Source organism: Bidens hawaiensis, unplaced genomic scaffold (assembly GCF_021521415.1).
Source record: "Bidens hawaiensis isolate Kalapana, Puna unplaced genomic scaffold, B.hawaiensis_p1.1 tig00014033_1, whole genome shotgun sequence".
Taxonomy (NCBI): Eukaryota; Viridiplantae; Streptophyta; class Magnoliopsida; order Asterales; family Asteraceae; genus Bidens; species Bidens hawaiensis.
Genome location: NW_027492204.1, coordinates 464,195 through 477,431, shown reverse-complemented (window position 1 = coordinate 477,431; position 13,237 = coordinate 464,195). Strand labels below are relative to the sequence as shown.

The 13,237-nt window shown below is 33.9% G+C and overlaps 1 protein-coding gene across 1 annotated transcript; it reads left to right on the top strand.

Annotated features, from left to right (window-relative positions):
• The first annotated feature begins 7,703 nt into the window (after positions 1-7,703).
• Positions 7,704-11,790, top strand: LOC143545736 (phenylalanine--tRNA ligase alpha subunit, cytoplasmic-like). Its single transcript, XM_077037563.1, has 18 exons — positions 7,704-8,029; positions 8,833-8,955; positions 9,048-9,140; positions 9,239-9,295; positions 9,382-9,437; positions 9,568-9,660; positions 9,746-9,836; positions 9,950-9,987; positions 10,087-10,125; positions 10,209-10,285; positions 10,364-10,448; positions 10,533-10,629; positions 10,706-10,802; positions 10,909-10,980; positions 11,088-11,154; positions 11,229-11,354; positions 11,459-11,513; positions 11,592-11,790. Exons 1-18 carry the CDS (start codon positions 7,883-7,885, stop codon positions 11,640-11,642), a joined length of 1,464 nt encoding a protein of 487 aa, XP_076893678.1. The 5' UTR covers positions 7,704-7,882; the 3' UTR covers positions 11,643-11,790.
• Positions 11,791-13,237: the final 1,447 nt, after the last annotated feature.

The following is a 13,237-nucleotide window of genomic DNA, read 5'->3' as shown; positions in this document are numbered from 1 at the left end:
TAACATTAAGCGAACTTACTGTAGGCGAACTTAGTGTTAAGCGAACTTAACATTAAACGAACTTATCACCAGACGAAGTTAATTGCAGGCGAAGTTAGACATCAGCGAACTTGGGGTCCAGCGAAGTTAATCATAGTTGAACTTGTCAACAAGCGAAGTTATCAGTTAGGCGAACTTGCTTGCAAGCGAAGTTAAGCTTGCAGGCGAAGTTATGGCTGGGCGAACTTAGCTTGCAGGTGAAGTTAAGCTTGCAGGCGAAGTTGCCCAGCTGCGCCTCTGTTCAATCTTAATCCCCCAAAATCATCATCATTTTACTGAGAAATCCATGGGTATGGTATTTGACTAACCCGTGATTATTCGTATGGTCGTTTTTGGATAAGATTTGACCCGAAAACACGTAAAGTTTGGACCTTTAATTTCATGAACGTTCAATACAAGATCTACGGTTTATCTTAAGCGAACCGTACATGTTTATGGGTTTACTAGGTTCGTCCTAGAATCAAGTTCGCTACTTCACGTTTCGTTTAGACCCGATCTATCACCGTTTCAAGCTTCAAGGCTAAACGTTCAATAAAACGTAAACTTTAAAGGTCAAAAACATACCTTTCGTGCTCGTTCGATCTTGGTTAGCTTGTTTAGGAACTCTAGATCTCGTATATATCTTGAATCGCGTGTGCTTGCTCGGACCTCACCTCTCTTTCTCTCGGCCGAAATATGGTGGTGTGTGTTTTTGAGTGTGTAGAGGTTTGGATGGATATAAATGAGGGTTTAGTGTTTTAGGTTGGTTTAAGAGGGTATTTATACCCCTTGAAGCCCATGGACCTAAAGCCCATTACCACTTAGTCCACCTTAATTAATCTAAGTCCATGATCCGTTCTTAACTCGATATTAATTAATTAATAACGCGAAATCACTAAACGTAACTTTCTTTATTCAATATTATAAAATTTAGGATGTTACAACGTATAAGGACCCTAAAGTAAAGACTATACTAGGTCGTTACGTCTAACCACCTATCTTATAGTCTTGTGGCTCTGATACCAATCTGTCACACCCCGACCAAAGGCGGCGAAACATGCCGGGGTGCAACCGATTGCCCAAAAACACAAGACACTATTTAAAGTGACAATATTTATTCAACTCGTTATATTTCAACAAATCAGTAATCAACACATCTCGTTCACACGAACAAATTGAATACAAGTAACAATTATATTATTCGTTTTACTAATACCCTAATAGTCTTGGTAACGTTTTCATCAAGTCCTCAAGTCAACAAAAGGCAAACTTGTAACATTTCATAAAATAAGGTTTATAACAATATTTTTATTAATAATACTAATATTAATAGTTATAGAATAGCAATCTTGTATTAATTATAATGTTGTTGATAAAAATGTTAATAATAATAAATAACATTGATAGTAAATAATAATACTATTCTTGATGTCGGTTCGAGTCTAAACGAGTTCACAAAATAAATATAATAATATTATTGCTAATAATAAATGATAAGAAATATAATTTTAATAAGTAATAATAATATGATCTTTAATAATAATATTAACAACTTTAATATTTATAAGAAAATGATAATAATAATCATAATAGTATTAATGATAAATAAATATAATAGTAAGTTATATGTTCTAATACTAATAATAACATATCATTATGAAAATAATTATAATAATAATAGTTTTATTAAAAGATAATAATAACAATAATAATACTAATAATCTTGTTAATAATAATAATGATAATATTTATAATAAATATCTTCTTGTTAATAAAAGTAGAAATATTAACTTGAGTAATTTGTTAACGAAACAAACCAAAGTTGGTCACGGTGAGAAATCAAACCCGTGACCTCAAGCTTAAACACGCGCACCAACTAACCGCTCTAAACGACCGTGTAATTAGGATTTAGGAAAAAAATAGTCTTAACCCTTGCACTTAACATCATCATTTCCAAAATAACTTTAAACCCAGATCCGATTAGCTCGATAAATTACCAGTTAAACTGAAAGTCACAACCACATTTCAATACCTGAACTCGAAGCCGGAGAGGAGGAACACAAGGGCTCGCCGAAGCCGATTCCGGCCACCTGAGGTGCGCCGGAAAACGAAGCAGCGAGAAAGAGAAGAGAGACGGGGAGATATGACAAGAAAGAGAGAGAGAGCCTAAGAGAGAGTTGGACGGAACAGGGAGAGAGGGTGGGTTGTCGGGCCACCGGAGACGACTCACCAGAAAAACGAGGGTGGCACGTGAGGGGGCTAGGGGCTGCCGAAAAACCGAGAGGAAAGGAGGGTAGTGGTGTGCGGTGAGAGGTGGTGCGAGAAAAAGAGGATGGTGGCCGGCGGCTTCTCGCCGGAAATGGAGGTTCGCCGGAATTCGGGGCCGGAGCAGAAGAGGTGAAGATGAGGGGCGGCTGAATAAAAATGTTAGGGTTAGGGTTATGGTATAATATATATGCATTATATATTTACATAAAATGCCCTCCAAGTTCTAAGTGTTTTACGAAAGGGTATAAAACTAAATAAATGTTAATATAGGTTCGAAAATGGCAATGATTACCCTTTACGATTTATAAACTAATTTTTATGTTAAATGACCAACGATTAGTACACGCCTACTTGACGGGTTCGAAGTATAACTTATTAAAACAAAGCGCGAAAAAGAAACCAAAAACCCGAATTTGACGAATGTCACAAATTTGGTATATGTACTAATTTGATACCTGTCACATACCTGTGAAAGTACCGATACCCGAACTAATTCGGGTTGTTTGTTACTCGTACCGGTACCGGTTTCAAGATCGTCGAAGATTTGGAAATAAAAAAGCAAAGTGGTACAAAAACGAGTACTGTACTACCCGTACCCGTACCCATACCATACCGAAAAATTTGGTACGAGTATTGGTACGTGTTTTTATTGATTTTTGGTACGAGTACAATCGGGTACAGGTACAAGTATAGATACGGGTACTGTCTCACGCTCATCCCTACCGCTAAATGTCTACTAGGCCACTTGGTGGCACTGTTTTAGTCCTTGAATTTGTTTTTTTTTTATTTATTTCTGGTACCGTAACGAACATAACAGATTCCGAATGAATTCGCGTAGACTCACAGTTTCAATGACGGGGATTGACAACGCTTGTGTTTTACCAACGCCTGATTTTACCAACCAACGATGCCACATTGGTCCATCTCATTTCTTAAATTTTTTTTCATTTTTTTACCTCTGGTACCATAAAGAAAGTAACTAAAACCGACCAAACTCATTTTTAATAATTTTAAACCATCTCCAATCAAGGGTAGCTGGGAGCGATGCCACTCGCCAATGACTACTCTCCATGTCGGCCTGAACGGCTTCTCCCTACCTTCCTTCACAGATCTCTCTCTCTCTCTCTCTCTCTCTCTCTCTCTCTCTCTCGTGCGTTTTACATTCTTCGCTCAACCCTATCTGTAACTCCGCAAATACCGTCTCTACCACCTATGTGTCACTCTCTCTTGCACAAAGAAGTCTATGGGCTAAAGTAAGGAAGCATGCTGATTTTGGTGAACAGTTTTGGCATTTTAAATTGACAGTAATGTCGTAACACATAATAGGATACATATGAAGTTAAACAATACGTATGATTATTAGATACCACGTAAATGTCATATAATGCGGGTCATATAAAATAAACTTTTACATCATTTATATTGTATAGATTATTTCACAATAGACATTGCTCACACCATTCAATTGCAATAAAGTTATACAAACGGTGTATAACAACTCCGATGACACTTTTACAGATCTATATATACATTCTCATCATATTAAACAACATGTACTTGATTGCACAACCCGTATGTCTGCGTATGATATGATGAAGTTATTGTTTTCTAAGCGACAATTGCATATTTTCCCTTTTAGACCCTCCTTCATTGCATATTTATCCAAGTATCCAACCTAAAAATTCAACGACATATTTTCTCCTCATAACTTTCTTAATTCACACTTACCTAGTAAAAAAAAGTTACTTGCATATTTCCCTATCTATTATTAAAAGTTTTACAAGCTTACCCATTTCAATTAAATAAGGTTCAAATAATGACTATTTTACAATTACTTTTTCCTAAAACTTAAAAAATTCATATTTGCCCATTTTAACTAGTTTTTGGTGTGTTTTACTTGCTTCTCGTGTTTTTGTTAAGATGCGTGTTCTTTTGCGTTTAGCTAATTAGTTTTTGTTTTTTGTCTGAATTTTTGCGCTTTTACTAAGATAAATACATATTTGTGTTTTTCATAATTTTTTTTTGTCTATCACGAGTTTGAAGAGTAGCAACAATCATAAAGAATACAAGTGACAGTATGATTCCTAGGGGTGAAGCTTATGATTGTTGTTACTCTAAAAGCTCGTGATAGACGAAGAAAAACAATGAAAAGCCCTGAAAAAAGTATATTAGTAAAAACGCCAAAAATGAAGAGAAAAAACTAATTAGCAAAATGCAAACAAAGTTATTTTAGAAAAAAAAAACGAGTAAAAACACACGAAAAACTTAATACAAATAAATACATAATGTTTAAAGTGTTAGAAAAAAGAAGGTGTAAAATAAATCAAAATTGATAAATATCTAAATGTTAGTAAAGGACTGAGAAATATGCAGTTGAATTTGTCATTAAGAAGATTTAAAGAGTGATGTGCTAAAAGTAGTTTAATTATTATCAACTAAATTACGTTAATCTAGACACTAAGTAATACTCTAGACTCTTAAAACTCGACTAAACTACTAACCGGCAAGTGAACCGATCGACTCTAGTAAAGCTAAGTAAGTCCGGATATCGAACCCACGAGACTCTTTAAATTACGTAAATTAACTAATTAGACTCGACAAACTGACACGACTATTTATTTATATATTAAGGGGGTTTATTATAATACTATTAATTAAACTAATATTAAAATCTAATTAATAAAAGACAAGAAAAAACGAAAAGAATATTTTTTATGAGTTTAAATCAGATGACGATGAAAAACCACCTAGGCTAGAATCCCCAAAGTTTCAGTTATCAAACAGTTGGAAAATAATAGTTATGGAACTGGGATCGTAAAATAGACACTTAAAAGAAAACCCGAACAGGACCCTTGACACTTCAAGAAGATGCCTATGGATTTCTAACAAGTTTTAAGACTCACCAGTTTTATGAATTAAACTTCCTTACGATTATTTAATAATTTATGTCTAAGTATCTTTATGACGAAAACCTACCTTGCAGCGCGAAATTCAAAGATAGCAAAGCAGACTCAATTAACTTAATAGACTAAGCTGACAATCAAACCTAGACGGACTCCTTACGAAGAACTAAATCTAGCAATCCTGACCAACAAAGATCTATCAATAGCCTATCACCTTATAGCTTTCTAGGCTGGCAGTTCACTTTTATCTATTTAATTAGTTTTATTGTTTCTATGATCTTAATTGATATCAATCATAAACTAGTCAAGAACACACAGTAAATGACCTAACAAAACCCTATCCTATGAAACAATCAACAAGGGTAATGTGAAACAATAAATCTAAATAAATAAAACCAAGTAATCATACGCATCAATTTTATCAAACTCGACGATTTACTTAAAACATAAAATCCATAACGAAAATAATCCCAATCAAAATCAAACCAAACAAAGGTTCATCACAAGCCTAGGCAGTCTAATAAGTTTAGCCTACCATATTAAAATCAAAGAAACTAAAATAATTAAGTGCAACAACCAAGCTCATGATTAAAATATTAAATTCAAACCGAATAGTAATAATGCTTGGTTGAGTAGATGTTGAACCCGAACGATCTCCACTTAAACCAAAGGCTTTCTTCTTTATTTTATTCTTCTTGTGTCACCTTGAAGCCTCCAATGATTGCCTTCCTCTGATGTCTTGCTGCTGTCCGTCCAACTCCTCAATTCGTAACAGGGGCTGGTCCCCTTTTTATTTGAAGTCTCCAACTCAGCCGATAATTTCCTTCTTCCCCCCTCCTCGTTTCCTATTTTCTTTTTTTTAACATACAACTCTTCTTTGTGTGCAAGTAATGGAACCGACTTAAGCCCAAGACATAATTGTTAAGATGGGCTTTCACATAATTAATCAATTTGATTCACAGCCCAATCACCAATAATAAAAATATTGTGACAATATCACACTCTTTTAAAAATCCATTTGATTGGCACCTAGCCCACTTGATTTGTAGCATCTTTTATTACATGTAATGGAATTTCACAAAAATACAAACAATCATTTTAATGCAACCTACTAACATCAGTTTATGTTTCAAGTTGCTTTATGGCTTTTAATTCTCATTTATAACTTTTCAAATGCATTAAACGTTAGTTTAAAGAAAAAGTTTACAAACACCTCTTATAATATTCTTTACATAATAGTAAACTCCTTTTTTATTATAATCACCATTTATTTGTTTTGACTCGTTATAATAATTAGGAGAATCGATTTACTCGTCATCTCAAATGTAATAAAATCCTCCGTTTTAGCTCATAGTCTGCTTAAAACTTTGAAATCTTACATATGAACCAATAGAAAATAAAATTCAATAAAAACATGGCTAAAAAATATTTAAAAATGTAAGAAATATTTATATAATAATATGTATATTTTAGACCACATCAAAGAGTGAAATATGTCATTTAATTTTTAATAGCTAAATATACAATTAATACAAAATTCTTTTTTGGATTGATTGTTGGGTAGGTGAAAATACTTTAAAAGAGTTTTTTCCTTCACTATTTGCTATGGTGAAACGTATAGAGGTATTTGTCATGGAGCGTTATGGTGAAACACTTCATACAGGTTGTCCACTATGGAGGGGGCTTTAAAGCCCTTCCACAACATATCATCACCATGCAAGTTTGTTGTCCCTCTCCATAACGCCCTTCCAATAGCGCCCCATGCGGTGTTCTCCTCCCAAAACCGCCCAAACCCCACCCATAACGAACAATCTTATTGGCTCAAGTAGATTCCTCTTAAGATCCATTGTTTTATTTGGAGATTAGTAGTTGATTGTGTTGCTACTAAGGGTGCTTTAGCCTTAAGATTTATAATGATTGATGACTTGTGTGTGTTTTGTGGACGTGGTACCGAATTATAACAAGCTAAAATATAAGCAAAGATAAAATAGAGAAATAAGAAGGTGACTTTGTCTCACGTTGGTGAAAGAAGAAAATAAAGTTATCCCACATGGATATAAATAAGAAAATAGAACTTGTCCCACATCGCTAGAAAGAAAAACTTGTATGCTCTTTATAACGAAGAGGGCTCACATGAAAATATTTTTGTATCACTTAATGGTCTTAGCGAGGGGGGCAAAACATCTGATGTGCACGGGCAACATACGATGGAAGCAATGTGACGCTTTGATGACACTCTTTACACCTCGCACGCTTACATCGTTTAAGAGCCATCTTAGTATTTTTGATGGCCGTGCAACAATAGACAAATATACCGTTTATGTCAATTTTTTAATGATAAAAAGTGAAATTTAATAAATATTAATTCTTTCAAAAATATATTTTTTTGTTTTAACAAACATTATCAATCTTCAACTTTCACCAAAAATACCCTTTTGCCTACACTAAACGCCGCCGCCGCCGCCGCCGCCGATCGATTAACCAGGTCAGCTCTGACTTACATAACTTACCTAGTCTAACTCATTCTCTAATATACTTCAGCTCATCAATAAAACTAAGTTGAAACCTAGCTTATTTAATTTCTTATCCTGCTAATTCTATTCATACATTCAAACTCTAAGCTCGTTAGTATCGACTTCTTTTAACCCTAGGTTACTTACTAATCTACTTGTAGTTGTTTTTAATTTACAGTCATGGCGGAGGAAGCAGTGTTAGGGTTCCTGCAGAAGAATGATGAGATAAAAGACTCAGGCGTGTTCGCCGCGGAGAAAGGTTTCGGTCACGATGAGATATTCAATGTCATTAAGAGCCTCAATGGCTTTGAATTTGTTGTTGCTCAGGTTATTAACACCATTCTCATTATTATTGTTATTGTTATTAAGTTTATACATATCCTTTTAGCTATAGAAATGAATTTCTTATGCCACATTTGATGACATTATAGAAGCTTGTTTTATTAACGCGCACTCTTTTTGGAGCATTTTGTCAATAGAATTTGCTATTGGATAAGTGAATAAGTTACTGTATCATTAACTTATACTAGCCAGCCATTGTTATGCATTGGTCTTTGAAGCATAACTAACAATGGTTACTATAAATTAATGGTATTCTACTCTAGTATAACAATTTAGTATGTATTAGGGATCCAATAACAATTTATATTTTCTAAAAAGAAGATGCAGGAATAAAACAAGCTTTGTCTAATGTTACTGAATGTGTTGCTTTGCCTGAGTGCATATTTAACATAAAAATCTTAAATTGTAGCCTAGATTTGCGTAGGTTTCTTTGCAGTTCATTTCTATAGCTAAGATTTGCGTAGGCTTCTTTCCACAAATTAAGCAAATGGAAAAACTAGATTGCAGTAAAATGAGGCGTAACAGATAATAAAATGATGATTAATGTCAAGTATTTTGATTAATATGGGAGAAAAACGATATACCTGACTAACTAAAATGATTATGTAAATACAGGATTGTTGTCGATAATACTATTGTTAGATGTAATTTTGTAAAAACATGTGACATTTTCTTTTTGGCCCAGTAGTACTAAAATATTTGATAGGTTTAGAATTTAGGGATGCTTGTAGTTTTCTATATGGAAACACTTGCAATCGTTTCAATTTTTGTTTGTGTTCTGCATATAGGATATTAAAAAGGAGAGATGGCAACTAACTGATGAAGGCAAAACTTATGCTGCTAATGGATCACCAGAATTCCAACTATTCATGGCGGTCCCACCAGAGGGTATCTCACGTGAAGCACTGCAGGTAGATAAAAACCCAATCTTGTAAACACATGATGGATTATTGAAACTCGGTTTATTTTCATAACTGTAATTTATGTGATCTTTCAAATGCAGAAAAAGTTGGGAGACTCGGTTTTTAAAATAGGTTGCCAGCAAGCGATAAAAAGTAAATGGGTGGAGATGGGGAAGTCACAAGTCTCTAGAAAGGTAAAGTGGAGTATGATTTTTACATTTGAAGTTATTTATTTATTTATTTTTATCAATATCATTCAAACAAATCTTTTCTTATTTATGATTTGATGTAGGTTCCACATGTTAATGACAATGTGAAAGATTTGCTTGTAAAGATAAATAATGGAGAGGTGATGAATTTACCAAGCTCTTCACTTTATTTTGACTCTACTTATTATACTTACATATACTTGACCATTGTGATACATTATTTTAGGCTCTCAACCAAGAGGATATTAATGCTTTGAAGCGAAGAAAACTTATTTCTTCTCAGTAATATTTCTTCTTGACATATTTTTTTATGCTTTTGGTTATACAATGAAGATAAGTTTTGTACAATTGTTCATGATTTTTATTTTATATGCTTTTTGTTCGTGATTTTATGCTTATATTCTTTTTACAGAGTATGGACGGGCTACTCTGTTAAAAAGGGTCCCAAATATGCCCCGACGAGAAAGAAGCCTGCAACTGATTTAACCCGAGAAAATCTGCAAAGGTATTAATATGCCTAATATTACTGGATGCTCTTATCATTATGCTTGAAAACTTATACCTGCATTTTTTTTGTTTTGATTATCAAGTGGCGAGTGGAAGGAATTGGAGTTCAAAGGGTATAATTTTTCTGCAAAAGGTTTCCCCACTGAAGGCGGTTATCTCCATCCCTTACTTAAGGCAAGAACACAATCAAACCCTAATGCTAATAATATGATATGCATTTAACACTATGATTAAGATATGTTGTCTTTCAAAAAGATTGCATAGATGATGCTATTACGTTATTTCAGGTTAGGCGACAAATGCAGATGATTTTTCTTCAAATGGGGTAATGCCAAATTGTCAACTAAAACATTTCGTATGGCATTGGTTTAAATGTTTAATGGACGATAGCTTGTATAATGTATACCTGTTTCTTCGATTGTAGATTTGAGGAGATGCCTACAAATAATTATGTTGAAAGCAGGTGACTGTTATTATATATATTTTTTAATAGTTATTGTTTTATTTGCAACTAATATGAAAAAAAATTGTATATTTTTAATACAGCTTTTGGAATTTCGATGCACTTTTCCAACCACAACAGCACCCTGCCCGTGATTCACACGACACATTTTTTTTAAGAGGTAAACCCAAATTTTATTTTTTTTTGTCTTGTTTTATAAATTTACAATAATGGGTAACATGGTAACAATATCATGTAGAACCTTCTACTACAAGGATGCTTCCAGAAGATTATGTTGAGAGAGTGAAGCAGATTCATGAGTCTGGAGGTCACGGGTCAAGAGGGTATGCCATCATAAGAATGATTTAATATTACACTTTCACTTTTTTTACATCTTTTGTAACAATTATACAACATTTACTTGTTAGGTATGGATATGACTGGAAAAGAGAGGAAGCAAATAAAAACTTATTAAGAACTCATACAACTGCGGTTTCTTCAAGGATGCTATATGCTCTTGCAAAGGTTTTATTATCCATTAACCTTTCATGTGTTTTTGTAATGTTAATCAAATCAAATACTAATCTACTAAAATTTGCAGAAACCTTTTGAAGCCAAAAAGTACTACAGTATTGATCGGGTTTTTAGAAATGAGGCTGTTGACCGGACCCACCTGGCTGAATTTCATCAAATAGAGGGTATCTTTGTTTTGGGTTTTTTTATATATCTGCTACTAATGAAAAATCCATATTTTTTGTTAATACAAGTAAACACATCTATTTTTTATTCTATTTATGGGTTCAGGGTTAATTTGTGACCGTGGATTAAGTCTCGGGGACTTGCAAGGCGTGCTGCATGATTTCTTCTCTCGTTTGGGTAAGTATTAACCTTCTTTTGTTAAGGACAACACTGTAATTTTGCTACAAGTAATTTGAATAAAAACTACAACAAGTATATTTGTCTAATGCAATATTTTGTTCCAGGAATGTCCAATTTGCGTTTCAAGCCTGCTTACAATCCGTACACTGAGCCGAGCATGGAAATATTCGGGTACAATTTCATTATTCTAATTAACAACCGTAATATGTATACAATAAATGTAATGCTTAAATCTGATGTGGCAGTTATCACGAAGGCTTAAAGAAATGGGTTGAGGTAGGAAATTCTGGCATGTTTAGACCTGAAATGTTACTTCCTATGGGACTGCCCGAGGATGTTTCTGTTATTGCTTGGGGTCTTTCTCTTGAACGGTACATGCAACAAAACAATATGTTTTATGGTTTAACAATCACAAACACTTTATTATTACTATAACAATCTGAGATTTTGTATATATTTATTTGGTATATACCAGGCCAACTATGATACTTTATGGCTACAATAACATCAGAGATCTCTTTGGTCACAAGGTATTCGTGATTGCATTAATCCGCTCTAAATCATGCAAAAACACTTCACAAAGTTTTAAACCATTTTTATTTTTGCAGGTGGACCTCGGCCTCATTAAGAAGAACCCGATATGTCGTATTGGTTTATAACACTTAAGGTCGGGATGAATGTTTTGGTTAATATATGTTCTTGTGGACTCTTGATTTTTGTTGGCATAGAATACATGACCAAATTAGTTGTTGAAGACAGTGCTGGATTCACAGTCTAGATTTCTCTAATTACAAGTTGAGTTCTGATCTATTATTCTCTTAATAATTACATAAAGCTAGACCTTTCCGTCCTTTCAATCATAGTCCGCTGTCTTATTCAAGATTTGTAGATTAAAGTAATCCAAAGGTTGAGATATTCTTGTTATGCATTCGTGAATCCTATTGGCAAGAATAACATAGGGGCATGTGTGGTACAAGGTATGTCGTATGTGCGTACTAACTTTTAAGAAAATCAGATTATCAACACGTTATAAATCTTTAAAAAAAGATTCCTAGATGTTTTTTATGTGTTTTGTGCAAATGGATATCAATTTCCTTGGGTGCGGGTTTTTAGAACACCATCTTTCTCACCAGAACCGTGATTAATCATGACTAAGAAAGCGGTAATTAAAATCCATTATTGCACTAAAACCAGCCAACCGTACAAGTGAAGAACTTGATCATGTATGTCATGGTTATTAAATAAGAGCAAAATTTTTATCACCTCTTTTAATATCAAGCCAGTGAGCATGGCATTCAACATTTTTAAACATGTTCATCCAGTGAAATAGCACTAATTTTGACGTTATTTTACTAATCGTGAAAATAACGTTAAAGGTGGCGTTGATAGCAGAAAGACAAGGTATATGCACCACTCGATGGTTGAGTGTTATGTGCCTCATGTCTCACCTCATGTCCGGGTTATCTACATCTTACCCTCCTTAGACCATACCATAACTTTATGTTGGTGGGATATACTGAGTACGATGATGATGATAACGATGATGTTCACCTAGCATAAATATAAAAGATCATTAAAGAATAGAGCATTGTTTAAGTGATACATTTTTAAGTGAGAATAAAGCAGTGTGTTAAAAGTTTTTGCAAAATTAGATGAGAATGAATGTGAGGTAGTAACTTAGAAAGATGGAAACCTTGTGAATGAAACACATAAAGGATAAACTCCCATTACATGCTCGGCATGAAAATTGTAAATACATTGTTCAAAAGATGTCACATACCATCAACTTACACTAAATGACTTTCAAATCATCTTGCATCTTCAAAGGAGTACACTTTTGAGTTTGCAATAGCTGAAAGTATAGAATTCAATCCGTCTATCTCATATGGCGAAGTTCATCTTACGTTGCCGTGTGGCGGAACAAAATAAGGGAATAAGCTTGGATCCAACATTTTAAGATGGCTAATCGAGTCACTACATATGTACACGGCGTCACTTACATGGAATGGGATGTGAGAGATAAACCCATTCCTGCTATCTCAGATGACCGGATACCTTAAATCCATTTAGTCCCTTGTTAAGGATTTAGAAACCAACATTTCTAATAAACTTACTACTTAAAAAAAAATCCATTCTTCAAATCTTGGTGAAATTACGATTATAAATTTTGTCAAGGGAATGATTGTGATTTTTCCCACCCTAGCACCAAGAACTTTGATGTAACCTTACAACCTTTAACACTCAAGTGCGCTTT

Excerpts from the sequence above, each read along its gene's own strand:
- LOC143545736 (XM_077037563.1), top strand. The coding sequence starts at position 7,883 with ATGGCGGAGGAAGCAGTGTTAGGGTTCCTGCAGAAGAATGATGAGATA. Across the intron at positions 9,661-9,745 it reads ACCCGAGAAAATCTGCAAAG|TGGCGAGTGGAAGGAATTGG; the intron begins GTATTAATATGC and ends TTGATTATCAAG. Across the intron at positions 9,837-9,949 it reads ATCTCCATCCCTTACTTAAG|GTTAGGCGACAAATGCAGAT; the intron begins GCAAGAACACAA and ends ACGTTATTTCAG.